General features: G+C 41.1%; 3 protein-coding genes across 4 annotated transcripts; all 3 read left to right on the forward strand.

Moving 5' to 3' along the window:
* The first annotated feature begins 2,854 nt into the window (after nucleotides 1-2,854).
* On the forward strand, nucleotides 2,855-10,298 carry tlx1 (T cell leukemia homeobox 1). Its single transcript, XM_071531045.1, has 3 exons — nucleotides 2,855-3,305; nucleotides 6,199-6,400; nucleotides 10,088-10,298. The coding sequence occupies exons 1-3, from the start codon at nucleotides 2,855-2,857 to the stop codon at nucleotides 10,296-10,298; spliced, it is 864 nt and encodes a 287-aa protein (XP_071387146.1).
* A 3,235-nt stretch (nucleotides 10,299-13,533) lies between these two features.
* sdhaf4 (succinate dehydrogenase complex assembly factor 4) lies at nucleotides 13,534-15,456 on the forward strand. Its single transcript, XM_071531046.1, has 3 exons — nucleotides 13,534-13,691; nucleotides 14,421-14,534; nucleotides 14,988-15,456. The coding sequence occupies exons 1-3, from the start codon at nucleotides 13,613-13,615 to the stop codon at nucleotides 15,095-15,097; spliced, it is 303 nt and encodes a 100-aa protein (XP_071387147.1). The 5' UTR covers nucleotides 13,534-13,612; the 3' UTR covers nucleotides 15,098-15,456.
* A 987-nt stretch (nucleotides 15,457-16,443) lies between these two features.
* cep68 (centrosomal protein 68) lies at nucleotides 16,444-27,985 on the forward strand. Of its 2 annotated transcripts, none has more exons than XM_071531042.1 (9): nucleotides 16,444-16,545; nucleotides 20,114-20,219; nucleotides 20,344-20,651; nucleotides 20,817-21,944; nucleotides 22,491-22,734; nucleotides 23,115-23,317; nucleotides 23,496-23,618; nucleotides 23,709-23,805; nucleotides 25,936-27,985. In XM_071531042.1, exons 3-9 carry the CDS (start codon nucleotides 20,376-20,378, stop codon nucleotides 26,121-26,123), a joined length of 2,259 nt encoding a protein of 752 aa, XP_071387143.1. In that variant the 5' UTR covers nucleotides 16,444-16,545; nucleotides 20,114-20,219; nucleotides 20,344-20,375; the 3' UTR covers nucleotides 26,124-27,985. The 2 variants fall into 2 exon arrangements, with proteins under 2 accessions (XP_071387143.1, XP_071387144.1); XM_071531043.1 differs by having other exon boundaries at nucleotides 23,118-23,317.
* The last annotated feature ends 11 nt before the right edge of the window (nucleotides 27,986-27,996 follow it).

A 27,996-nucleotide genomic window follows, 5' to 3' on the forward strand; every position in this document is an offset into this window, starting at 1 on the left:
TCACACATATACAATATTAGTGACTAATATTTATATAGCCTATTCCTTACAATGTTATTTTTCGTTAAACGTCTGTATTGGGGTCAGTGAATTCCCCTCGTTTCCAGTGCAAATCGACTTTCGAGCATTTCCTTCAATCACATGTCATTTTCTTAATACAGCGGAGTGATCTGTCTTATTTCAAGATAGTGAACCCTGTTTCTAGAAAATTCCTCCAACAAAGTGAAACTGTATTGGAAACAAGTGGAGTTATCACACCCCATTGGTAGGAGGTTTTCACTTGTTTTAAGAAAAATAAGATTTAAAGGCTGATTATGAGACTACATGACTTGTTAAGATAGCCTAGATGTTTTTTGGATGGATATATTTAAGATATTTTATTGAAGTGTGCCCATAAAGTAAAATAGCATGATCCTTATCCGTAGTGTTTTCCATGTCCAAAACCTGGTGTTAGGCAGCAACGTGCAGACATTTTTGATCGGTTACATGATATGCATGTGAATGGGGAAATGTGCACATGGTTTGACTGCAGCTGCCTTCTTAAACACAGCTGAAGTTTTGCGGCTGAGCGCCGCACTGCATTAGCAGACTATTGCATTTCATCTCAATAATTTACCCGCTTTTTAAAGTCCCTGATGTTCATTATTGGTCCAAATTTAAACGAATAGGCGCACCGCAGAAGTGCGCGGATAGGCTACCGCGCGCATTAAAATTTGATGCCGGTCAATTGGCCAATGAGAACTGGTAAAAGCCGTATCAAATATTAATACGTTAATGCCCCGTGTTAAGTAATTAAGTCCCAGTGGCTTTTAGAAGGAGAGGAAATCAATGACCCACATGGTTTAATTTTTCATTTAATTGTTTTGGAGTTTATAGTTTTGTGTCTTGGAATGGTTGTTAGATTATATAGGAGCCAGACTACTGTGCATATATCATTAATGGGAAATAATCTGCACAAAATGCCACCAGTTATTTATGATCTACGATTAAACTAAGCAATATCAATTTGTTATAGGTACAACGAATATTTCTCTAATTTATAGCCTGTTGCATATAGCCATTGGTCATTTCTCAGATTCATTAATAATAATTTGTGAAGAAAATAATGTCAAGTAATTGCCATTGCATTATTTGTATTATTAAACTATCAGCAACTCGAAGTTTGGGATTTCGGGTCGCTTTAGGTCTGGGAAGATGAAACATAATAGAAGAATATCACGACACGCAGCGCCGTTCCCTCAATGGCTAATTAAAACGCGTCAGTATTTGTAGCAATAACACCACTGAACATTAATTAATAATGGATCTAGTTCCATAAGAATAAATACATTAAATATCAATATATTTGCAGTGATTTAATGTTTATAAATTTCAGCTCATTAAGCCAAATTCTTAATGGGCCCAAGTTTTTTATTCTTACCAAATTGGGTCAAAATAGCAGGTTATAGGCGTTATCTATTTTCAAAGGATAGAGTTGACGACATACATAGGGAAATACAATATATAGAGTTGTGCCATTTACTTGCTTCAGTATACATGCAGAATAACCTCATATTGTAACAATAACGTGATCTTATGAGGTTCTATCTGCCTTCAGGATAGTTCTGACATATTCAAAGGTTTCAGCATCCACCGAGTTAAATGGACACGGGGCCTATTGTTTTAGAAATTAGACTCAAAAGTAATTCTTAAAAAATAAATAAATAAATAAAAATACACACCACGCAGACGTTAATGGACACTCAGAATAGGTTGGGTGATTAACTCAGTTTAGACGAAAAACAAAAAAAAAACATAATTCCAAAGTTTTGTTATGTCCTTTGTTTCTGTTGGTAACTCCGTGTGTGAAGTTCAAGTTGTAGCCTATTATCGGTTGAATCACTACAGCTTGGCCTATTAAAATAAATTATACAGGCTAATTTGTTTCACTGTTTGACTATGAGAATTAATTGGCAATGAAACAGGCTCAGAAATGAATAAGCTGTTTTGGCTACAATCACTATAAAGACTGTAATCATAAAGCTCAGCAAATTATGGCCTACATTTGTGTAATGGTATATCGCATGCCTGTGGGCTAATTCTTGGCTTTATTGTCAGTACTGAAAAACGTGTAAAAACATTAAGAGATTCTAAACCCAAACAGATTATTAGGAGTCTTCGCAGTCGAGTTAAAACCTGTTAAAAGTGTACGGTCGCCAGCACTTGCAATAGATACTCCCAATGGGGAGTAACACGACCAAAATAATGTTAAATTAGCTGATTTATTGTAAAGCTCTAGCCAGCATAAAAACCTAGACAGCCAGAGGAATGGAGGGAGTCTGGAGTAACAGCAGCAGAGAAGGGATGGAGAGCTGCAAACGTTTGCTGTGTCTGTAGGTTCTGCTGCTGGCTAAAGCTTTATGATAAAATGAACTAATTTGAGCATTATTGTGGTGTTAGTGCGCGCGCTCCCCCACTGGGAGAATGGCTAAACCAGATAAATCCTCGACGGTTATGTTATTGATCTTCTCCAGCTGTTAATCAGTGTTTTATGAAGTGTGCCATAACGCCTTCATAGAGCTGATGGAGTCTTTAGCCAATTGAGTTTCCAGGCCTAAAATTGGGTCTTAATCTCGCGCTGTCTATTTGGCAGTTTGATTGATGTCCTCGCGCACCAGAGGGGGGGACAAACAGCCGGCACGTTCAGTTCAGCCTCGCTCTCCTGCATGCGTACACATACATAGACGCACACACGCGCGCCCACACTCACTAGATAACGTCCGGAGCGCGAGCCGAAGAAGCCCAGACAGAAGAGTCCAGGGAGCGGCGCGTGGACCTCTGTTCCTCGCGCCGGAGCGCGGGGCTCGCGGAGGCCATGGATCACATAGGAATAATAGGGGCGCATCTGCAGCAGCACACGCACGTGGAGCCCATCAGCTTCGGCATCGACCAGATCCTCAGCAACGTGGAGCAGAGCTGCATGATGGGCGCGAGGATGCACGAGCCGGACTACGGACACCCGGCCTACAACAGCGCGAGCAGCGGGGTAAGCGGCGGCGGCTTCACGTGCGGTAACAGCGGATATAACGGCAACGGCAGCGCGTGCGGGGTCGGTTCCTTCGGCGGGGCTTATAACATGAACATGGGTATGAACATGAACGGGAGTAACATGAACGCTGCCGGGGTCATCCGTGTGCCCGCGCACCGGCCGCTGAGCGGCGGGCACTCCTCCGTACCGCCGGTGTCCGGGACTATCAACAACCTGACCGGACTGACGTTCCCCTGGATGGAGAGCAACAGACGGTACACCAAAGACAGGTTCACAGGTAGGATATAATAGGCTATAATAGGCTAATATAATATAGCTAATATAATATATGAGTCCGTGTAGAACCATGGTTGCAAAATAAAAAAATTGTCTAGTTGTTGAGGCCTTGATAATGCGTTCAGTTAAGGTAGGCTACATCAGATTAAAATGTGGAAAAAAAGATAAAAAGGCATATAACAATAATAATAATGATAATATAATAATAGTAATAATAATATACTGTACATGCAGCAGGTTTTTGTTTTTACATGATGTAGGTTACTACAGGCCTGAAAATACATTGTTATAAAGTGTTGAATTCAACACGACATTGCTAGAAGCCTCGCTTAACTGTGAAAATTAGGGGCGTCAATTCACTAAATCCGAAACATCTAATAGTAGGCTACATCTAATATCATTTGCTGCCAAAACCTTCAATCCTGCTTCTGTAAATATAGCCTACTAATTTCTGGGGACTTATTGGAGCACTGACTGATAACTGACAACTGTTATTTGTGAGTGATTATTTCAGTGATAAATTGTTACACGTAGGGATTGACAAGATATTAGTATTTGGTCAATGTGATAGCCTACATTTATAAACGAATAGCCTAGGTCAAGAAACTATCACTTTAGAGGGAACACTGATCCTGAATGCTCCCTGATGTGAATTTTTTCAGAAGTGCTTTCTAATACATATCTGGCAATTTGCTGGATCTTTTCATCGATCTTCATTATAATGATGAAAACTAAACGCCCACGGTAAAAAAAAAAAATAAAATAAAATAAAATAAAATAATAATAATAATATAATAAATTCTTCTGTTTATCATTTTTAAATACCCACAAAGAAGCAGTAATATTCATAGAGCTGATGGCAGTAAGATTTAGCCTAGGCTATTTATATAATCCTACAACAATAACAAACGTACTGTGTATTAGCTGCATTTGCGATGGCTATTGATGCACAGTATTTTGGGTGAGAGCCATTTATTTCACTGAGAGCCAAAATCTCACAATAGCAACACCTCACTGCAAAAATATCACTCCGCTTTGTTTACATTCACACGTACTGAACGATGATTTTATGTTAGCTTTTTAAATACAGTACAAGGATTAAGGACACTTGAGTTTCATGTAGCTTTAGATAATAATAATAATGATAATAAAATACACACATCTTTGAACTTATGTAGGCTAGTATGCTTTTACAATCTTATAGCCATGACAGTAGGCTATCGATGACAGTCGTAACAAGACTTGAAAATCACTGTGAGGCTACTTCGGTATTGGTATTAAAGTTCAGGACCTACATTTGTTGGCGGAGTAATAAATTGATTATTCCGTTGCTCTTTTGTTCATTTATTTACTGACTGTTTGCCTGTCTTAGCCTATTTATTGTATTTTTTTTATGTAGGCCTACGTAACTGTTGTATACTAGCTGTAATACACTTGAGGTCATGCTATATAGGCCTACCGTGAGACATTGTCAGGAGGCCGAATCACTCCCTTTGTGTATTATTATTGCTTCAGTGTAGCCCTACGCTCGTAGCTGCTCTCTATTGTTTGACATTTCATAAGAAACGCCTCCTCTCAGTGTCAGTGTCATGTAATGGACTGGGAAATTTGATCCATAGGCGATCCCTTCAGGTGTTTTTAAGCTAGGCTATACCTGCTGTAGCTTTCCTCTCCCAGTCTATCTCTGTATCTCTGGTATTTCTTTAACCTGCTGTGCTGCAGGGGCGTCATGTCACCAAACCCCAAGCTTAGCTGTATGGCAAAATCCCTGCGTCTAGTTTCAACTGCCACCAAAACCACTTATATAAATAGACTAAATTTGGGGACAAAGTGGTGCAATTACTAATGACTGACAGGAAATTATTTTGCCAATGTACTAAATTATTAGACTTTCGCACAGAAAAAGGAGGGTTCTTCAAGGGCTCCTAATGACTCAAAGAACCATCCGATTTGTCAGAATAAACAACTGGTAGGCCTAAATGAGAGTTCTTCAAAAAGTTCTTTTAATACTGCTGATTTTGAGCATTTCATGCATTCTTAAATGGTTCTTTCCAGAATCATAAAGGTCCTATTTTGAACCATGCGAGCACAGTGCTATAGATAACCTTTCTAAAATGGTTCTTTATAGCACCAAAAAGGGTTCTATAATAGTTCAAGCCTACTGAAGATTTTCTTGTGCTACAGATCAGGTCACCAAACTATCAGTTTAGAGGGAACATTGTTAGAGTGATACCATCAACACTGAATGCTCCCCTTGTTTGATTTTTATTTATTTATGGTGATATCTTTGCTTGATCTTTGCTCTCCATCATAATAATAAAAACCTACCAGATCAAATGTGGACTCACTTATGGTTAAGGTATGGTGAGTGCCACACCTTGCCATGCCCAGTTGACGCCCATGCTCTGCTGCTACTGCTGCTCTGTTGATGCTCTCTTGCTGATTTTGTGCCTCCTTGCCCTGCCTGTCCTCACCTGTCCTATTCTCTCCTGTCCTGTTGTGTCCTGTCCTGACCTTCTTTCCTATTCTCTCCTTTCCTTTACTGTCCTGTGCTTTGCTGTCCTGCCCTGTCTTGTGTCCTGTCGTGTCCTGTTTTGTCCTGTCTTATCCTGTCCTGTCTTGGCCTGCCCTGCCCTGCCCTGCCCTGCGCTGTCCTGTCCTGTCCTGTCATGTTGTGTCCTGTCCTGTCCTGTTCTGTCCTGTCATGTTGTGTCCTGTCCTGTCCTGTTGTGTTCTATCATATCCTGTCGTATCCTGCCCTGTCCTGTTGTGTCCTGTCCGATGCTGTCCTATCTTGTCCTGCCCTGTCCCACCCTGTCCCATCTTTCCCCCCTTCCTTCCCTACCTGTCCTACCCAGTGTCTCTCTCACCCCTCACTGTAACACGGCGTGTAGGTCATCCCTACCAGAACCGGACGCCGCCCAAAAAGAAAAAGCCGCGGACGTCGTTCACTCGGCTGCAGATCTGCGAGCTGGAGAAGCGGTTCCACCGGCAGAAGTACCTGGCCTCTGCCGAGCGGGCCGCCCTCGCCAAGGCCCTGAAGATGACCGACGCCCAGGTCAAAACCTGGTTCCAAAACAGACGCACCAAATGGAGGTGAAGTGGCGTTCACACTGTTTTTTACATTTTGCAGTGTGCTAGCTGTTTTTACAGATGGAAGACCACATGCATAGAAATGTGTCTAGATCGTGTTGATACAGATGGAGACAACATATTTGGCATTCACATTATACATTACATTAGGCATTAGCTGATGCACTTACAACTTTGAATGAGTGCGTAGAATGTTACTATGGAAGAGGATTAGGTCCACATGTGAAAAATGTATTTGAGTTCTGAGATTAATCTCTGAATTCTGAGGATAAAGTCAAAATTCTGAGATCCTGAGATTAAAGTCTGAATTCTGAGATTAAAGTCTGAATTCTGAGATTAAATTCAAAATTCTGAAATTAAAGACAGAATTCTGATCTTAAAGTCCAAATTCTGAGTTCTGATTTTAATCTCAGAATTTTGAGATTAAAGTAAAAAATTCAGAGATTAAAGTAAATATTATGAGATTCTGAGAGTTCTGACTTTAATCTCAGAATTTTGACTGTAATCTCAGATTTCTGACTTTATTCTCAGAATTCTGTGATTAATCTCAGAACTCAAATACATTTTTCACATATGGCCCTAATCCTCTTCCATATGTTTCAGTTCCTAGATCACCAAAAAATTGCAAGCAACCAAAAATGAGGAGTGCAAAGGTCAGGACCTAAGTGGCCTTACAATATTCCTAGTAGTCTGCGACCATTAACAACCAAGGGTACAGAGTACCTGAATATGGTTCTTCATAACTCTTCCACAGCTGAACCCTCTTTGGTGTGATAAAGAACCATTTTAGAAAGGTTCTCTACAGCACCATGCTCATATATTTCTACATAGAACCTTTATGGTGCTGTAAAGAACCCTTTAAGAATAGCAATATGAAAATAACTTTTTAAGACTCACACTGGGCTATGTATCCTGATTTGACATTTTTTTAAAATAATAAATAATCACACAATAAATGAATCAGAGGGTTTTTGAGTTATTATGGTTCTAGAACCACTAACCCTATCCAAAGAACCACTAAGCCTTTTCTTGGCGGATAGACCCAGTGGTTTCCAAAGTGGTTTCGGGGGACGTCCAGAAGTCCTGGAGATGGTTCCAGGGCATCCCCATGTAGCAAAAAAAAAAAGAAATATATTTCAAATTCACTATTATTTCACTCACTAGATGTTAGCACAGTGGGAGAATTTATAAAAGGAATGACTGTTTTCATCCCAGGTTTTCCTCTTCCCACTGTGGCTAGCCTACAGAGAGTTATTCATTCCAATACTAAATCATAACTAACAACAAAAATCTTTAGGACAAAATCTCATCAAATGGGAGTCTATCTATTTTGGGATTCTTGATATGAAAGGGTTTGGGAACTCCTGCTGTATGTTATTATAGTCTATAGTTTTTGCCTTCAAAATATGAACCAGGAGAAAAGAAAAAACCTTTAAATATAGTAGACAGGTGTTGATATTTCTCTAAGGTTCTATATCATTTGAAAGGTATGGTTGATAAAAAAAAAAGTGTATTTGTTAACTGAAGTGCAGTATTTTTTAGTTATTCATTGAGAGAAGTAGGCTATATTCCGCCAAGCATTACACCATTCAGACAAGTTTGAGTTAAATGACGATGAAGAAAAAGAAAAGGCTGCGATAACATTTTCATTTAATCAATAACTGCACACACATTCGTTAAATAACTAAAACTCCCTCCAAATTGCCTATTAGTTCTACTCGAGTTTATGGATCATCTGCACTTAATTATCATGCGTTTATCCTAACATGTGATGTAAACCTGATTTTTCACCGTGATACATTTTTTTTTTTTTTTTTTATACAAGCTGTTTTCGTGAATAAAGAAAAATAGCATGCATAAAGCTGCATTTTCTCTCGTGAAGTTGATAATCATGAAGGCTATTATTGGGATTTTTTTAAACTGCTTCAAATCATTTTAAAATTAAATAAAAGAATTTGGGCGCCAGTCGAAAAAGGAAAGAATAACCTGACCAAAATCGGGATTCAATTTAAACTCGGGTAGCCTAATAGGTGTAGATGACGCAATTTGTAGTTGGTGAATATTAATTTTTACATTTTGAAATAGAATTGGCAGGGAAATTGGCAACATTTGGCTGATTTCACATGGATATGACATTTACATCCTTTGTTTAATAGCGTAATTTGTCATATTTATTACAGCATGGCCGCAACACCTGCATTTATCACTCAAAGCTGATAATCATGCACTTATTAGGCCTAGATAATATTAGAAATTAGAGTTCATTTTTATTATTCAAAATCATAAGTTTGAAATAGCCTATCTTATGTTTTTGTTTTTTTTTGCAATGGAACAACACCGGTAAATAGATTGATTGAGGGAAATGCATTCATTTATTTTATTTATGTTTATTTTAACCTATTTTTTTTTTTTTTTTATAATTATGTTTTCAGCAATGATAAGGCTGCCGATTATAAGCAAAGTGGGAATAGCCTGTTAAAATACATCAAGCGAAAACAGCTGTATTGGATATAAAGGCCCACAGAAATCTATCAGTGAAACTCTGAGCATTGCATTGAGGCCAATATCGTCTCCGTCCTTCAGAAACCTCGTATCTCCAAACACTCTGAAAAGGCCGCGAGGAAAAACTCGGCGATTGCACTGACGCCTTCGAGTCGCTACTGTCTTTATATTTATTTATTTATTTTTCTTAACAGTGCATCTCCCCAAGGGGTGAAAGTGAAAATATTCAAGCGGTAGCCTAAATAAAAGGTTTCTCTATGACACATATGAAAAAGAACTAAGAACTAACTAATACATTTTAGAAGGACACTATACAAATACAGAAAACTATCCTACAGGAATATTATAGTGAAAGTATAATAAGGTCACTGTAAAATTCACCATTTAGTAACCCCTGCACACCCGACACACACACACACACACACACACACACACAATAAGTCCCTATCGGAATTTTACAGTCATTTTACAGAAATATCATAGCGATAGCATAGGATACCAAAAATACTATTAATTATGATAAAATCACTATATAAAGTCACTATTGACAGACAAACTAAAACTTCATACAGGAATATTATAGGAATATTATAGTGATAGGATATCAAAAATACCATAAAGTACTATAAGGTCACTATAAATTCACTATTGAATACCACAGGCACAGTCCTTGTATGAATATTATAGAAAGATTACAGGAATATTACAGTGATGCCATAAAAGAGTGGCTGCAAACTCACTACTGAGTACCACAGAATATTGTAGAAAATATTATAGTGATACCACAGGATATCAAAAATACCATGAAATTTTGTCTCATGTTGTTTTAATTCCATTCTTACTTTGTGTTGTTTTTTCTGGTTGTTAACTCTGATGTCTTTGTAAAGCACTTTAATAAGTGCTATATATAAAGTACCATGAGGTCACAATGAGGAATATTATATAGCACATTATAGTGATACCATAGGATATCAAAAATACCATGAAATACTGAAATATCCCTAGGAATATTATCGAAATATTACAGGACTATTATAGTGTTAGGCTTCCATAGCAGAGTGACTACAAACTCCACAGACGAGCCCCCTATAGAATATCACAGGAACATTATAACGACTTCTCCTCATGGTATAGAACACATAGGCCGCCTACCATAACATCTAACCGCGAGTCTCCCCGGTGCTGCAGGCGGCAGACGGCGGAGGAGCGCGAGGCGGAGCGGCAGCAGGCCAACCGGATCCTCATGCAGCTGCAGCAGGAGGCCTTCCAGAAGACCATCAACCAGCCGGTGACCCCCGACCCGCTGTGCCTGCACAACAGCTCCCTGTTCGCCCTGCAGAACCTGCAGCCCTGGACCGAGAACACCGGCAAGATCAGCAGCGTGTCGGCCTGCGAGTAGAGGAGGCATGGACTTCAAACCCAGAAATATGCGGGGGGGGGGAACCTCCAAGGGGGGGTCCCAAGGGGGGGGGCCCCACGTGGCGGCACAAAATGAAGAATAGATTTCACTGTTATTTCACCTCACTAGACGTTTCAAACACAACGGGAGAATGTATATGAATGATTCTAGGTTTCCTTCTCTGCACTGTGGTTTTCACCCCATCTACAGTGTAGACTATCTAACTCTGTACTAACTCACATCTAACACCTTCTCAGACGGGCTCCCTCAGGATGAACTCTTATCAAACGGGGGGGTCTGACGTGGATCCTTCCCCCCGCCTCAGCCCTCCGAGAGACCAGACTTTTTCCACCTGGAGCGAGGAACCGTTCGCTTCCATAACACCCACAAAGAAACTTTTTGCAAACTGACTCCAGAGGAGCGGGGCACCAGTGACTTTTATTGTATCATAGGCTACCTATAAGGGACTCGATGTTTCACAAAACAGCATATTTTCATATTTTATGTCTGACAAAAACAAAAAAAAATGTGTCTGTTCATCTTTGCCATCACAGAGCCTTTCGATATTTATCTGCAATGTTAATGGACTTTTTACTCAAATGAAAAATAAGAGCACTTGTTTTGGCACCTTTGTACGCATTGATTTCAAACATATAATCAGACACACCACTTGACATAATGCACATGAGCCCACTTGATGATTTATAGCAGTTTTGATCAGGTTATAGGCATCAAATTGAGTTTATTTATTCCCTATATTGCCATTTTATCATTTTGACATCATTCATTTCGACACATTCTGCTGGAAGGCCTCTGATAAAAACAAAGAAAAACATATTTGCTAAAAAAAAATAATACATATATTGTCTCTTTTTAGAATTAGAATGTACAGGTAAATGCTACATTTACCCCGACACATAAACCTATCTTTGGCTACATTTGACCACATTTCACATTTCTTTGGACTCCGCTGATTTTACGAACTGGCGGCTATATTTTCCTATCTTTCTTTAACCACTATACTGTGTGAAAATGAATAAGCCTATAAGCAAAAATGCTCAGAAAACAAAACCAACAAAACAACAAAGAATGAAAAGTTATTATATGTTTCCTTGCTTGTACTCGTAGTCCACCGTTTCAATTAGACCAGCAAGAACTGAACTGCATGTGTGTGTGAGTGTGTGTGCGAGTGTGTGTGAGAGAGAGATAGAGAGAGAGAGAGTGCCTGTAAAATACATTTAAATCAGCCATCTTTGTTAGTTTTAATGATTAGGTGTCTTTTGAATAATGTGACAATAAATTGAACAGGCTGTTTTTCACATGTAGAAACAAAACAATAAGAGGAAGACGGTTTGTTATTGGCAGACTCCACATGTTATCTGTTCAATACCACAAGCTTTCCAATAGGTGACTGACACTCATGATGATTAATGCAGTGTGTGGAGGGAGGAGTGTGTGTGTGTGTGTGTGTGTGTGGGTGTCTGTAAGCGATTTAGTTTCTTGTCCATACTGCAAAAAAAACACACACAAAAAATTCACCTATATCTCAGAATATATTTACGGATATGTTTCAAAATATACAAAATTTTGCCAAAAAAAACATGCAGATGACATTAATTCAAGTTTGGCCACTGGAAATAAATTTTCAACTGATGTTCATTTTCATAACAAACTGTATATCTGCATGTACTGTATATCTAATATATATTTGGCTATTCAAAATATACTTCAAATTAATGTTATCTTCATGCACAAACACATTTTTGGGCCCTTATTTTGAAAAATATCTGTAACCACATTCTGAATTATATGTGAAATGTTATTTTTTGGGTGTGTGTGTCTTAGTGTCTGAGCTGCTTGCTGAGCCAGCTGTTAGTCAGTGTGTGTGTGTGTGTGAGAGAGTGTGTGTGTGTGATGTGACATGATCCAGGACTTCTCTCCAAACGGCTGAAGAGGAATGTAAAGGAGAAATTTCATCATCCACTCGGAAATATCAGCACCGAGAGTCGCTGGAGGAGCGGGGCTATACGCTGGAAAACCTCCTGCAAATTCCTTTGGTCTCAGAGACACACACACACACACACACACACACACACACACACACACACACACACACACACACGTTTTCTTTCACCCTCCGGGGAGAAAAGTGGTCACAAGGGCTGATAAAGGTAGGGGAAGCTGAGAAAAATACACCACTAATAGTTTCTATGGGTTTCTGCACAAAACTCCATTCCCTTTTCCTCAGTTTCTGATAGAATTATCACTGAAACGTGTTTAGGATGAAGAAAATTGATGAAGACCATTTTTCCTCGTTTTGCATATTTGCACTATTGCTTCTGCTCAGTTTTTGTGGACATCTGGAAAAAAAAAATCTGCTAAATATGTGTTTTTGAATGGAAATTATGACTCTCTAAAGTCACCCACAGCTTCTTTACAAAATCACAGTAACTCTCTCTCTCTCTCTCTCTCTCTCTCTCTCTCTCTCTCTCTCTCTCTCTCTCCCTGCTCCATTCATGTCTTATTCATCACACGGAAGCACAAAACAAAACGCCACATTATTGGATTTCCCTGAGTCTTTCATTTGCAATAAATCAACGTGTCTTGTGAATATTGCAGAAAATAATTCCCTATTCATTTAGAATGCTGTCTGGATGCGATTAGAGTAGTAGGCTATAGAGATAATTTCATGTGCTGTAAGGAGGCTACAGGCTATGGGTGATTCATTCCAGTAGAGACTTGCAGGAACAGTATGCATGGAATTATGGAACAGATTTGAAATTGCATGCAAAATGAATGGAGGGTTTTTACTGGATCACTATAGTACAGTCATGCATATGGGACATAGTGTATGGTAAAACCTCAACTCAGTTTACTGTCCTTTTAAGGCATAAATCTCTGACATAAACTCAAACTATACATCATAGTAAGTAGCACCATAGTGATGTAAGTTATGTGAGAACAGGGTCTTTTAAGGAGATTTAAAAAAAAGTCATAAATAAAACAGGATACATGGCTTTCTATCTGATAGTTTCCCCCAGGCCTATTTGATTAAATAAATATAAGTAATAGCAATTCTGAAAATAGAATAATATGGCCTAATATTTCATGGTTCCACGTGTTTTACTTGTCTGAAACCTGGGGTTTTGTCTCCCCCTCGTGGTAGAAAATGCACATTGCACTGGGGTACTTTGTCGCTAGATGATGACGTTGTCTGCGTCATTTAAGCGCGACAAACACAACAACAACAAAATTGTGTAACTGTCCGACACCGAAAGTCCTTCTGTTTCTCTGTGCTTTAATCGACAAGCAGTATGTCCCTTCTGCGGCTATGTGCTTCCACAACTAAACATTTGGGATCCAAGGGTTTATTCGCCGAATCTGCTTTTACAGGTCAGTATCTCTGTTTAAGTAGCTCTACAGCTAGCCTCCATACACGCCGTTGTCCCTCGTATGGTGAGCCAAACTCCATTCAAAACTCTGGCATGTTAATGTCGCCGTGTTTTTCGGCAAAAATGCATACCTCGCAGAACATGACTTAAGAGTTTTTACAAATAATTATGGTCTTGCATGCATCCAATACACCCAGCCTGACATATCTGAGTATCGTCTTTTAGAATTGGTCCGCTTCGTATTCCCACAATCCTCTTCCACCAAACTATACAGTGAAGGGCGTAGCGACAAGTGTGAATCGATGCTAAAAGTTGAAATTTTGTGAAAACAAGTGCTGCTTGGAGTACTGGGTGTATGCCGAAATGATGAGTGGTACCCAGTGATTCATGAGAGGTCGGAAGTTTTATTCTATCCGGTATGTACCTTTAGCGATACGTAAGGCAACATGAAATTGCCAAATTTTGATAGAAGTTTGGTGAAAAGTTCTCTACATAAAACAGAACGGGCATGTATCTGAACTTTGTTTAATTCGTCTACTGTCTGATGTAACTCAGATTATGGTTCTGCCGGAGTTCAATAATGTTCAAAACAGTAACGTGGACCCACCACTGATAACTGCTTGTCATTTGAAAGTTAATATTTCACTAATGTCAGGCTGTCCATTGTGCTGCTCTAAGCTTTCGTATGATAGCCGAGTTGTGACTGTGGCTGACGGCCTGTCTCGTGCAGGATGTTCCCGCGCTGCCAGCGGAGCGGCGAAGGACAAGGAGCCGCTGAGGAAAGCCAAAACCCCGCAGGGCCGCTTCGACACCACCGAGGAGAAGAGCAAGGATGTTCTGGAAAGTGAGAAAGTTAAAAGACCCTGTTTTCTGTTACAAGGGAGACAGTGACCTGACAACAAAGATGAAACAAAAAAGTGACTATTGCTAACAGACATATTATCTGTGTTGCATATACTGTAGTTTATATCATGGTTCAATGATATGTGGTTTTGAAGGTAGATACAATATTGGATTGAAGTATCCGTCAGTATATTGTGCTGATATTCAGTGTCTTTAAATTTGACCAAATTGTATTCTTGTCAGGGTGGAAAATCATGGGACACTAAAACTCTCAATTGAAACCCAGGATGATGATGATAAAAAACAACAATATTGTGTGGAATCTGATCAAAATGTCTCATTAGAATCAGTTCAGGTTCAGGTCTTCCCCATAGACAACCAGTGTATTGATCAATTCTACAATAAATATGCAATCAATCAAACTTTGCATCATATCTCCTTCCTGTCCGCCTAGAATTCCCTGGTGATGTGAACCCGGACACTAAGGAGAAGGGGGGTCCCCGGGGTCCGGAGCCCACCCGCTATGGAGACTGGGAGAGGAAGGGCCGCTGTATCGACTTCTAGTTGATGGAACATGAAGAAAAAGTGCAGACTGTGCTGCTGATTCTGACTGTATGTCCTTACATGGGAATATTTTAGAGAAGTGACAGTTTTTGCATCTAGTACTTAAATTGTATGTACATTTTTTTCCACCGAGAGAACATAATGATGTATTTATTTTTGTGGATTTTGTTAAGCGGACATACTCAAACACAAAATCTCTACAGCAATCACTCATTTGTTGCAGAACATTATTTTGCACATCGTGATGTTTTGTTTAAATGAGTGTGAGAGTATTGAATGCTGGTCATGCGAGGTCATTCCCTCTTGTACAGGAGTCTGAATGTTTTGATCAATAAATGGAAAGATTGTTATATCTACAAGTATGTTGATGGGTTTATTTTTCACTGTATATTCAAGGCAACACTTTACAATGGCTTTATTCCACTGTGTTAACCTTTAGGCTATGGAAAAGTGCTGTAAACAAAATAATATTATATAAATCTCAGCAACACAAGTAGAAAATGCACAGTGTGGTTTTTCATTTTTTTCTTTGTCTGATTTCTTTACTGACTTCCATTATTCCACATCCATTATCATTATTATTATTATTATTATTATACTGTTGCTTCAAATGAATGAATGAGAAATAGAGTTAAGCTATTCAGAAATACTCTATATAATAACGGTTATTATACAATATTCATTATTTCTGATCAATAATTCCATCAAATAAATGGCGTATAAAATACATGCACTTCCTCCTGTCCCCACTAGAGGGGAGTAGAGACATTTCCTTCTGCTCACCCTGTTTACAATTGAACTCAGTTGTATGTTATGCCGCCTTCAAATGCTGTCAGAAATATCGTAATTATGAGTTTTCCCCCTCATTCATTCACAAAACAATTATGTGCCACTTGATTCCCGAAGCAAAATGACAACCATAAAAAAAACTACTGAATAAAAATATAAAACTGTTTCTAATTATTAGTTATTATTCCCTAACCCACTGCCTCCAAGCTCAAAGAGCTCTACTGAAGCAAAGGTTAACTCCACTGCACCAGCAGAAGCAATGACGGTGAGTGTGTGTGCTGCTCAGAGCCAAGGCAAGTAAATATTAGAAATAGTGATGATAATGGTGAAGATGAGGAGAATGATGGTGAGTGACACCATGTGGGTATTATTCTTTTCTCAGCTCACAACCTCTGCGAGCCAACATCTGACCTTGCATTCAAACCGTAAAACTTCCAATAAAGACTCAAATAGTAGCCGGGTGTCTGTATGCATAAATAAGGCCGGGTAAAAATATGGCAGAATTTCTAGAAAGAAGTCGAAAGTAGGAGTTTACGAGAAGCACTTGAAGGCAGCATGATTTGTTGGGAGGAAGGAGGCTGCAGCAACAATGCTACAGCAAAGATAACGTTGCAACAACTGGAGGTAAATCCCAGCTAAACATTATTATTGTAAATGGGGTGAGTAGCTACCATTCGTATTGTTTTGAGATTCGACTAGGTTTTCAACGCCTTGCTTGGGTAGTGGGTTCAGGAGACACTGGGGAAATTAGTCGGAAAGCTACTGTAGCCTCATTGAACATGGATAACGTTACATTTTCTAAAGATGACTTGAACATAAAACGTTGTAATATATTTCTGTTCAGGTAAAACGTTAAGTAATGGTGTTTAATTTCACGTTTTTGCGAGGCTTCGGTGCCTTCGTTTAGCCCCGATACGTGCCGTTTTCTCCGTACAAGAAAGTCCATCCAAATATCTGGTAATTTATTATAGCATTGCTTGCTGTCAAAAGGTACATACATGGTAGACCATGATTTGAGTCCTTTTCTGAATTATAAGGACACACTCTTCAATTCGGCATACAGCCAACACACCAAGCTGCACTTATTTCAATAAACATCACTTTTCAGAATTGGTCCGACTTCCGCCCAAATACACAGTGGTGGGCGGTAGCGGACAGTGTGAACCACTTAATAAAGTTGAGAGTTTGTAGGAATTTAGTGCTGCTTGGTGGATTATATGTATGCCGAATTTTCCAGAAGATCCTCACGATTCATAAAAGGTCTTATGTTATATTCTACCAGGTATGTACGTTTGCCAATAAGCAAGACCGCATCAATTTGCCAGATTTTTGAATGGAAAACGGAAGGTGTCGGTGCTGGCATATTTCTCATATTTGTAAGGTCACACAACCAGCAAGATAGTTGCTGCTTTACTCCTACATATTTCAGCTTTACATTTGGTTTTATATAGGCTAGCCTACGTTTGTAAGCATTTCGTTTCAACAGTTGAGTAGTACTTTCATTTACAATTTAAAAAAAATTATAAGAGCAGTCAAAGCATATAAATATTTTACAGGACAACATATCAGAAAATGTAGGGTCTTCAGAGAGCCGACACAAGGCCCTATATGGCTACAATGGCACCTTGCTTTGCCCCTAGGTCACTTCTGTTTGGTGTCACTGCTTGTTGCTATGGTTCCCCACTGCACCAGTTAAACAGTCCCACACTGACCAGTGTCCCTTGTGTTTGCCATGTATATCAGGCTGTGAAAATGAACAAAGCCTCTTAAAACACAAGGCTTACGCATTTGTTGTTTTAACACTCAAACATCTGTTGAACATGAAAGTGAAAGTGGTTGAGGTATCAGATTTCCAGTATGTATTTCCCCATGTTGGCCTGTCACTAATACTTACATTACACATTGTAGGCATTTAGCTGTTGCTCTTATCCGGAGCAAGAATGAGTGACCAGGTTGGGGTTCAGTGTCTTGCTATTTAGGATTAGGATTAGGATTTGAACCCATCACTTTGTTGTGATAGGATAGTCTCTCTAAAACACTCAGCCATCCTGCCATTCATGTCCTAGAAGCATGCATAAAACTGAATTGTTTATGGAATGTAACCACTTACTGTATTTCTCTGCAGATGGACCCATTGCTGAATATTTAGGCTTATAGCTTAACATGGTTAATGGCTGTGCTCCTTAAATGTTTCATGACATTCAACACACATGGCTCCTAATCTTCAAGCCTTCAGGCAGACATCTGACTGAATAATGTGTGTGGAAGTCAGAATAACAGCCTCGCTATTGAGCAGTGAACATGCTGTAAAAGAGAGAGTGGTTTTGCAGTACATCATATCATCATATTTAGCCCTGCCATCATATTTGTGTAACAAAGAAGCAAGATAAGATAAACGTGGCTCTGGTGTAGTACAGTGTTTGGTCTTTGTTCTGTTGTAGCCTTTGATTGACAGCTCCCTCTTGAGTCTAGCACCACCCTCTCCAGGCCATCACCATGGAAACCAGACACACTCACACAACGGAGGATGCTGTGAGGAGTTCATCCATCCTGAGAATAACCTATGGAGATATAGGGAAACGGCCTGGATAGAACTAATGCGTTCCTTATCATTTTACTCTCAACGTACCGATAGAGCCACACCATTTTACTATTCAAACATCATTCTGATTTTCAAAATGATTTCCTCTGACCCCATTATATCAGCATCATCTTGTCTGTCGTTAACGTGGATGGTGAATAATTTGTTCAATTTTAGCGAGGGGGAACGTCGGGAGGCTTTAATGCTTTAAAACCTATGGTAAAAAGGTGGTGATTACATATTTTGAGTTGATGCTGTCTCCCTTCAGCCCCTTTCAAATCATCCCATTGTAGACATTAGTCTACTTGCTACTGTAGTATACATCCGCATTTTACGTGTACACAAAATCGTGTATGTAGTGGAAAAACTACATACTCGTTTAACATCACACTTGGTATGTTAGTATGAGTAGCTCCTGGTTTCGAACACAGGCCTGGTGTAGTGTTTGGTTGCAAAGAAAACCTGCCTGGTTTGACACCCTTGCCCTAAGGGAAAACTAGAACAGGGGCAGCACTCCAACTGTGAAAAAAGATTCTATCGCCTCAATTCTTCATGTTGCTGGTTTCCTTTTTAATTGTCTGTGTAGATTCATTTCAGTCATCCAGGTGGTAAGGAAACAAAAAAAAAAGAAAATCCAGGCATGTTGCAGCCTGATTTTGGTGGCCTTCCTCCTGATTTTGGTGGCAATCCTTAGAACATGATCATCTTTTTTTCACAGCTGGAGTGCCGTCCCTGCCCTAGTTTTCCTTTGGGGTAATTGTTTGACAGTGATTGGTTTGTGGCAGAGCACCAAGTCAAAGTTGGGAGAAGAGCATGTAATTGTCTTTTCCTTGTTGCTTTTTGATATTATCAGCACAAACCGCAGTTGAGACAGCACATTTTCTACAAAAAAGTAACGGTGTGAACAATATTCTCAAAGTTAGCTGGCATGGATTTCCAAGGTACGTCATAATACACAAAACCTATATGCCCACATAACCTATATGCACATGCACCTGCTCAAAAAGTGACAAGATTGGATCTCAGTTATGCCACATTTTATTGATGGCCAACATCGCTGATTGACTATTTCTGGAGTGCTGCCACTCGCATGGTTTTCATGGAGTTGCGTAAAGTTATGAAGCTAATATGTCTGCCACTGAAAACCACAATGGACACACTATGGCCCGCACTGCCACTGAGTCAGCAGGCCTAGTGGACAAAGAGTGGTGTTCTTCTTCTCTGGTCCAGTGAGCACAGGCAAGTCTGAGCATGCAGTCTTAATGAGATCAGTCAGGTGAGTTCGCCAAGGAGCAAACATATCATTACACTCGCATGGACCCAGTGCGATGCTTATCTGGCTCGGTGCTTGGTGATCGGAAAACAGCGAGTAGAGAGATTCCGCTCGCTAGGCAACTGTAAGTGTAATGTATGTTCATTTGGAACGGGTGTTCATAGACTTGGATTATCAATTTAAAGCTATAAATAAATAGGACACATTCCATATGATCAGTCTGTATCTGTCCGTGACCCTGTGTGTTCAGGCCTAAATCCCCCTAGTTAGTAACTCTCATCTATTTGAGTGTTTACTGCTTCTTGCACTTCTCATGCTGTCTTTTAATGGACAGACTTATTGATTGCCACACTTTTTTCCTTTGTCGTTACAGTGTTTGCCATGGAGACATGAGGCGTCGGCATGCCTCGCCCCAGAGGCATGACGTCGGGACAGGACCTTGAACCAAAAACCTGCCGCAACCTCGCAGCTCCTCCGAGGTGCATGAACGAAAAGCAACCAAAAGAATGAAATAACCGAGCTAATCTCGGCGATATTAATAAACCAACACATTGCATTTGTTAAAGAACTTTGACAGGGTAACCTTCTTCACCATTCTTTCAGTTGACAGGACCCTCCCACATTCTCTTCCCCCAATGGAAGCCAAGGGATGCAGCAGGCGATGGAAGACGCAGATCCCGGAGTTTACACACACCAGAAGAAGCCCAACCCCGACTACCAAAGACACAGAAAGAGGGAGGATAGCGAAAGAAAGGGAAAGGGAAAGGGAAGGTTCAAGGAAAAGTGTTACCATGGCTTCCACCTCCAGGTATTTGACTGACAGGCAGTATGTGGTGAGGAAGCCTCTGTTCTCTGTTGAGCAGCAGACGTCCATCTTAAAGAAGGCACACCCACAGGAGCACCCTGAGAAGGTGAGGAGGATGAAGGATGAATGAATCTCAAAATAGAACAGAATTGAATCTACTGCTTCTGAGATTGTAGGGGTTTTCGTAAAGGAAACAATACAAGATCACACTGTATTTTATCAGGATCAGATCACTGTTGACCAGCAATTCTATCCATCTCCTTCCCCGTAGGAGACACAGTGGACCGGTTGCAGGACGGAACGATATCAGCAGCATGCTGCCATGGACTTCCTCACCAGACTGAGAGACGAGGCGACCCCAGACAGTCTCAGCCTCTCTCAGGGTAACCTCTCGCCTGCCTCAACCTCTGGAGAAGATCTCAGCTCATCCCTGGGTGTCTCGGACCTTAGGGACAGGCTGTCCCACGAGGAACCCGCCTTTGGCTCGCCCTACCTAGGCAGCATACTGGCTCGACGCAGCCTCTCCAGCCCGCCCCTGGAGGTCCATGCCCTAAGCTCCCCTCCCAGACCTCGATTTACGTCCACCCTCCTGTCTCCTACTTACACTCCCCGCTCGCGTTACTCCCGGCCCCAGCGGACTGAGTTCAGGTTAGGTGGCAAGGAGGGAAGAGGAGGAGAGGGCGAGACCAACCTAGATATATGCTCTTCTATAGGTTACTTGAAGAGACGTATTTCCCCTGCCCTCCACACCATCTCCCCCCATCAGGCCAACTACTGGGCTTGTGCCATCCCCAAATCTTTGCCCCCATCCCCAGACAGGAGCTCTCCAGGCTGGGACCCAGACAGGGAGTACCAGGCCCTCTTGGACTACACCTACCCTCTGAGGCCAGGGAGGGTCGTCAGCGAGTGGGATAGCTCTGAGCTGCAGGGGGAATCTCTCCGCCAGGCAGAGCCATGCCTCCAGGACTCAGGAATTGGACTTGACCACCTTTGTAGCTCCACCAGCCTGTCAGGATTGGACTTTTCCCTGAGCGGCACAGGGCAGACCAGAGAAAGGGGGGGGTTTAGTGTAGGTCATAGGTCGTCTGACCTCCGTGGGCTCTCCAGATCCTCGGATGGCCCGCCTTGGGGTAGCCCTCTCTCCCTAACGGATCCTATTGGGTTGTCCTTGGAAAGTCTGGACTGCGGTAAGGATAGAGGTGGAATGAATCACTCTGCTCGTAACAAAGGAGGCAGTCACTACCATCAGCACCGCTCGCCACCCTCCTCCACCTCCACCGCCTTCATCCGCTCCACCAGCGTTCTTCCGCGGCCTAGGGGTGTCGGTAGTGGGGAGTGGGACGAGGAGTACCGGCCTCTCCCGGACCAGCTGGAGGAGCTGCAGGTCCTGTCCAGGCAGGTCAGTAGACATGGAAAGTAATTGAATGTACCTTTACGCAAGCGCTGTACTTAATACTTGGGGCGCATTCCCTCAAGCATGTTTGAAGTGGTTTATTCAAACTCCTTTAATTTGGGTTGTTTGGCCAGGCGAGAACAATTAGATTCAAGCTCACATGATACCAAATAACCGCACAGAGACGCCTGGAGATGTGGGTCACAGTCTTCTTTCAAGTGAACTGCGGTGTGGTTTGTTAGGACTGAGAACATAATCTGAACCAGCTACAGTAGTTCAGAAAAATGCAAGGTTTTAGGATTATAAGAAGACTGCTGTTGACATCTGATAGCATGATAAAATGAAGCGAGGGCAAACTGCAGTAACCCTAACCCTAACCCTAGAATTAAATATATGTTCAATTTTGCAACTGAATTGGATCTGCAGAAACCCTACCAGTATTTTTAGAGTATTGAACTAAGTAGAACTTTGAATGGAGGACTCTTGCTTGAGTGCTTTTCAACGTGGGCATTTCTGCATTCACTCAAGTAAAGAACTGAAGTATTTCCGTAGGTCAGGGAGGTGACAGCCCAGCTGAGCCGGCCTGTCACCGCCAGCTGGGAGTCTCTGGAGCCAGGCACCACCTCCATCCTCTCCTCCATCACCCTGCCCGAGAAACAGGAGGCCGAAGAGGAGGAGGAGGAGGGGCAACAAGTCAAGGAGCGGGAGGATGACGGTCAAGAAGCGGATGAAGGAAAAGAACACATGGAGAGAGAGGAGGGGTGTGCTCCTGTGGCCTCTCAGTACCTCAATAAGGGTATGCATTTCATCATGGAGGAACTGGTGGCATTAAGACCTAAACTGAGCACTGTTTGTATACATACAGTTTGACATACCATACATTAGCCCAAGTACACTGACTGAGGCCAACCTCTTCTTTCCCTGAAATAGACTTACCAGGTGAAAGTTCTGATCCTTTATTTATTTCACCTATTAAATCCACCTATTTGTGTATCGCATTTGGCTGAAAATAACCTCAGATTGAAGCTGACAATCTGTACTTTAGCTTCATAGCAGTTATGCCATTTCACATTTAGAATAATTAGGAGAGTATGAAGCCTTCCTGCCCAAATACTTGTGGAGCTTTATGCATGGCTAATTGGTTTGGTCACCGCAAATCCGTCTCCCCTCCATCAGCAGTTCATCACGGGGACTCCTCTGAGGCAGCGTCGAGGAGTCCTGGAGCCTGGATGGAGTCCGTCGGCGCAGGACTGAGTCGGTCCAGTCTCAGGGAGGTGGAGGCTTTGGTGGAGCAGCTGAGCGGCCTCACCCTGCCTGACATCCAGCAGAGGACCCAGGAGGCCCAGGAGCAAGCCGACTCCCTCATGCAGCACATCCAGGTACTGACAGAATCCGACCTACTGTAGAGGCTTTGCAGTTACGCCAAATCTTCAAGAAACCAACACCTGGACTATTTTCAAAATCCCTTCACACTATATTTCAAGTTTAAAATCTGCAGGGTTTATATTTGGTGTGACCATAGTATTCTAAACCAGCGATGAACTTGTCCCCCATCAGATGTTCTGCTCAAACCTGGATCAGCTCATCCAGTGGCTTTACACAGTGTCGGAGAGGATTGATGTGCTGGCTCCACCCACTGTGGATATAGAGAGCGTCAAGTCGTCCCTAGCAGAGTATCAGGTGAGCAATGACCCCTCGAGAGTCCTGGAACTGAAGGACACCCCGCTGTCAAGCTATTGTATTGACAATATTTCATATTCCCATTGTCAGAGTTTCCAGAGAGAAGTGTGTGCCCATCAGCCCCTGACGAGCTCTGTTCTGCAGACCGGGGAAGTTCTCCTCGCCTGCATCAACACCACGTCTCCAGGTGAGTCTCACTAATTTGCCTTGTGGTCTGCAGCTAGAAAGAGAGTTGACAAACGCTAATTAGGTAGCATTAATTGAAAATGAACAGACAAATGACATCAGCGCTTACCCTTGATCCCAATGATGGATGCAACCGTTCTCCAAACATCATTTTTGCATCATTTGACTTTTATGCCTGTCTTCTTTCAAATAAAAGTTCTGGGGAACTGGGAAGTTTTGAATGGGTGTAATCAACTTCTCATCCATTCTGCACTCAGAACCTAGGCAGAGCTACTCATGAAATTAAATCACATTGGTAGGGAAACAAGGGAGCGCGGAAATCTGATTGGCTGTTGAGGGCCAATGACTGAAAAGTTCAGCTGTGGCCAATTTTTCTCTTTCTTTGCCGACAAGCCTGTTGACCGGCCACACATCAGCTGAGTTTCCTTGGTCAATCAGGTCTACAGGGAAATGAATGGACGTCCGGTGACTGGTTGATTTTGTTGATGCATGACTCTTGACCTCTTGATCTCTTGACCTCAAGTAGAAGTGTCTACAGTAGTGTGACAGACCATGTTGGGACTCAAAGTTGGGTTTTAGAACGCTTACAATGGAGCCCCGTATTCCACTGGAGAAACAGCTGATAGTTGTTAAGTGGAAAATTTGAATTTGGTTTCAGGTTACTGGCTATATTGTAATGCCATAGCATACCCAACTCCCTGCAATGTACAGTGTACTTAATGAAACACTGTTGACTTCTATTATGTAGGCTAGTGTGTCACATTCAAATGTTTTTATGTAGACGTTACCTCCTTACTTTGTCTTTTACTGTCATTGTCCTACATTGGAAGTTAGGGTAGCCCTTTAGAGAGGCTTAGGTTGTGTTGTAACATCATTGTGTGGTGGTTACATAACAATATATACTACATTGCAGTACATGCATGAGCAAAAAAAAAAAAACACTTAGGTAAGCCATCTAACGCCAGGGCCACACTTAATGCGCTGAATGCGATGGAAGTTCATTAATTTCAAATGAGAGGATCCATTACCGCTGCATCATTCAGTTGCAGATGCCCCGTGTTGTAATGAAGGTGGTGCAAGCATCGGATTTTTCTATGTGGTAACACTGTTACCAATAATCAGTTTAATCTCAATGCATTTCAGTCATAGGATCCTACTGTACAACTCTTTGCAGCAATATTAATGCATTCTGGGTGAAGCGTGGATCCCTTTGTTAGGAATTTAGCAGACGGGGAAGCCCATGTTTCCTCTTTATGAAGTGACCTAATTGTTGGACTCATGGTAACCAAGCATGATATATCCAGTTAGACTAAACCAATACTAATGAAGGGTGTGGTCGCCTTTTACTGACAACAGACATTTTGGTTAACACAATGCCCCCCTTTGTTTCACTCTCAACATTCTTCTTTGACAAGAATGTGTACCATTGGGGAGCACCAACATCTGAAACTGTTGAAGCGGAATTGGCTTCTCATTCCATTACTTAAGTGGCTTAGGTGTTAGGCTCAAGGCAGGATTTCTGGGTGTTGAAGTTCAAATTCCCATTTTCTTTCTCATTTTTATATACTGTTTCAAAAGTAGGTATACATTTTTATATGCATTAACACTCACAATTTTATAAAAAAAAATTTTTGTTTACAGATACACCTATTATGTATGGACTATCGAATGAAAGGACTGAAATTATATAGCTGTGTTTTTCATCATTAAAAATTGTATACCTACTTTTGAAACATACTGTATTGCATATATATTGATATTTTAATATTTTCTCACTTACTTCATACTCCATATTTCATATTTGTGATAGATTTTATAATTTAATTTATTTTTATTATTTTTTTTTTTTTTGCTCCATATGTTCTACATACACATAATGCTGTAATTGAGAATTTTTTCATACTTCCATTCATACATTTCTACTTAATATGTTCGAATTGTCATGCATTTTGTGGAATACTCCCCTTTTGCTATATTCGTATTTCTATTCACTTTACTGGCCGTATCCTGTTAACTGTTACTGACCCAACAGAGAGTATTAGTTTCACCTTGTCATAATTTCCCCAACAAATGTTTCTCTCTCTTTCTCTTTTATCTCCCTCTCTCTATCTCTCTATCTCTCTCTCCCCAGTTTTAAGAGACACCCTGGTCCTGATAGAGAGGCAGTCCAGAGCGCTGGAGACCCACACGGAACACTTCTTCTCCTCCATCCTGTCCGCTATGGACAGCCTGACCCGACCCAGTCAGCCCAGCAGCCAGGCCAGTCAGCCCGGTACAGTCAAGGAGCCCAGGGTGGGGGTCCAAGGGTCCACTTTGTGAACACTTCATTTTCATTATGCGTACAGGACATGCCAGTGAACCAGGATTTAATTTTTATGATGTTTCTTTCATTTCTGACTTGCCTTCTTCCATTTTTGGACACAAAATTCTTATTTGTCATGGAGAGCAAAGATCAAGCAATTTTTCTTTTTCTTTTTAAAGACACATCAACAAACATTCAGGTTTAAGTTTCCTCTAAGCTGATAGTTTGCTGACCTACATCTAATAATTTATCACATTGACCGGATAATATCTTGTCAGTCATCAGTCGTTGCTCCACTTTGTCCCCAGAACTTCAGTGGATATCAGCAGGTTTGGAAGTTTTGGTAGCAAAAGATTTTAGATGCAAGGACTTCGCCATAGCTTAGTGTTTGGTGAATTGACTTCCATTCTTCTGTCACCCTTCACATATTCTTGATGTAGTTACAGCGCCCTCTAGTGGCACACACTGGCCGTTTTGTTTCATGTCCTAGGTTCGTCCTGAGGTTCAACCTTTCACCCAGTCTGGAGTGGAGACATGTGGTACGCACCCTGTGTAAACACTAAATCTAGACGGAATATCCCTTTTTAACTTTTTCTCCCTTCCTTCTTTGAGTGAATGTCCAGTCTGGTGTGCTTGATGCAAGAACTGTGGAAAACACATTGGCTTGAACCAGCTCAAGGAATAAGGTGGTTTCATCTTGGCACTGGTCTGGTGATGATGATGATGATAATGATGATGATGACAACGACCCAGGTACCCTTCCTCACTCAGTCATAGCCAAGTTCAGTGTGTAACTGATTATACAGCATCCTCATCATCAGAGTCATCACTTTTTCTTCTCTCAGCTACAATTTGATTGGACAATTGGATTTAGCATTTCACCAGCCAGCTTAAAGTACTAGCAGCCACAGTATCTTTTTCTAATAGAAAAGACTGAATGAGCACAGGTTGGCTGTCTACCTAAGTATCTAGAAAAGAAGAAGAGTCGTAGTCACAATATTCCAGTATGTGGCTGCTGGCTACTGCTAATTTCAAGCCCTGGTTTTGAAAGATCTTCACTTTTGTTAGTGTGTCACAGTGAGAACCACTTCTCTTAACATGTTTTAAGCTTTCCTCTTGGTTGAGTGCTTTTAGAAATGTCGTCTGAAGGATTATGCTTTATTAAGCATTCAGTTTTCTATCATGTTTGAACATTAATAGCACTGTTTTTGCTACTTTTCAAGACTTCACCCTGTACTGATCACCTTTTTTAAGATTTTGACTCGCACTCATACTGTCAGGTCCAGTATCTTTTATCAACCTTTTACAGAGAAATGCATTTCCAGCCAGGCGGCCATGTTGAATACCGTAACTGACTATTTGTATCATCCTGCCTCTTTGTGATAATACTGAATAAACTGTAATTCAAACCTAAAACAGCACACAAAACAAAATCCACCCTGGAGAAGCGGGACTCCAGTCTGTGATTTCAGCATCTAATCAGGTTTACATTTGTTTTTCACTGATCCGATGGCAGCTACAGTCACACAGCATGCAGAATACGGCGACTTGCCTTCATCGCCATCACCAGCTAGACATCTGGAGCACTCCTGATATACATTTTTATAACCTGATTTCACCACAGGGATAAGTGCAGTTCCTGGTTGAAAAGACTCTTAGCCTGTCCGGGTGAAAAGTGCACTTGAACATAACACACAGCCTTAAAGTACGTTTTTAATCGTTTTTAATTAAATTCTCTAATATTAACATGTACTTCAAATAAGCCTTTACATACCTGGAAAAGCTCAAACTTTTCACAATATTGTAATTATTTCAAATTCACCAAATAAACCTGGTTGGTTAAATAATGGTGTTGGTTCTTGTGTTTGTTAGCTGTTGTTTTGCCTCATT

This window comes from Centroberyx affinis, unplaced genomic scaffold, assembly GCF_046629955.1.
Source record: "Centroberyx affinis isolate AG114_WGS23_722 - 3 ecotype Tasmania unplaced genomic scaffold, CSIRO-AGI_Caff_v1 ptg002025l_1, whole genome shotgun sequence".
In the NCBI taxonomy this organism is placed as follows: Eukaryota; Metazoa; Chordata; class Actinopteri; order Beryciformes; family Berycidae; genus Centroberyx; species Centroberyx affinis.

Bases quoted from the DNA above. Each gene is read 5' to 3' on its own strand.
- tlx1 (XM_071531045.1), top strand. From the start codon at position 2,855: ATGGATCACATAGGAATAATAGGGGCGCATCTGCAGCAGCACACGCAC. The intron at 3,306-6,198 runs GTAGGATATAAT...CACGGCGTGTAG, and splicing joins CACCAAAGACAGGTTCACAG to GTCATCCCTACCAGAACCGG. The intron at 6,401-10,087 runs GTGAAGTGGCGT...CCGGTGCTGCAG, and splicing joins AACAGACGCACCAAATGGAG to GCGGCAGACGGCGGAGGAGC.
- sdhaf4 (XM_071531046.1), top strand. From the start codon at position 13,613: ATGTCCCTTCTGCGGCTATGTGCTTCCACAACTAAACATTTGGGATCC. The intron at 13,692-14,420 runs GTCAGTATCTCT...TGTCTCGTGCAG, and splicing joins CGCCGAATCTGCTTTTACAG to GATGTTCCCGCGCTGCCAGC. The intron at 14,535-14,987 runs GTGAGAAAGTTA...CTGTCCGCCTAG, and splicing joins GAGCAAGGATGTTCTGGAAA to AATTCCCTGGTGATGTGAAC.
- cep68 (XM_071531042.1), top strand. From the start codon at position 20,376: ATGGAAGCCAAGGGATGCAGCAGGCGATGGAAGACGCAGATCCCGGAG. The intron at 20,652-20,816 runs GTGAGGAGGATG...CCTTCCCCGTAG, and splicing joins CACAGGAGCACCCTGAGAAG to GAGACACAGTGGACCGGTTG. The intron at 23,619-23,708 runs GTGAGCAATGAC...TCCCATTGTCAG, and splicing joins CGTCCCTAGCAGAGTATCAG to AGTTTCCAGAGAGAAGTGTG.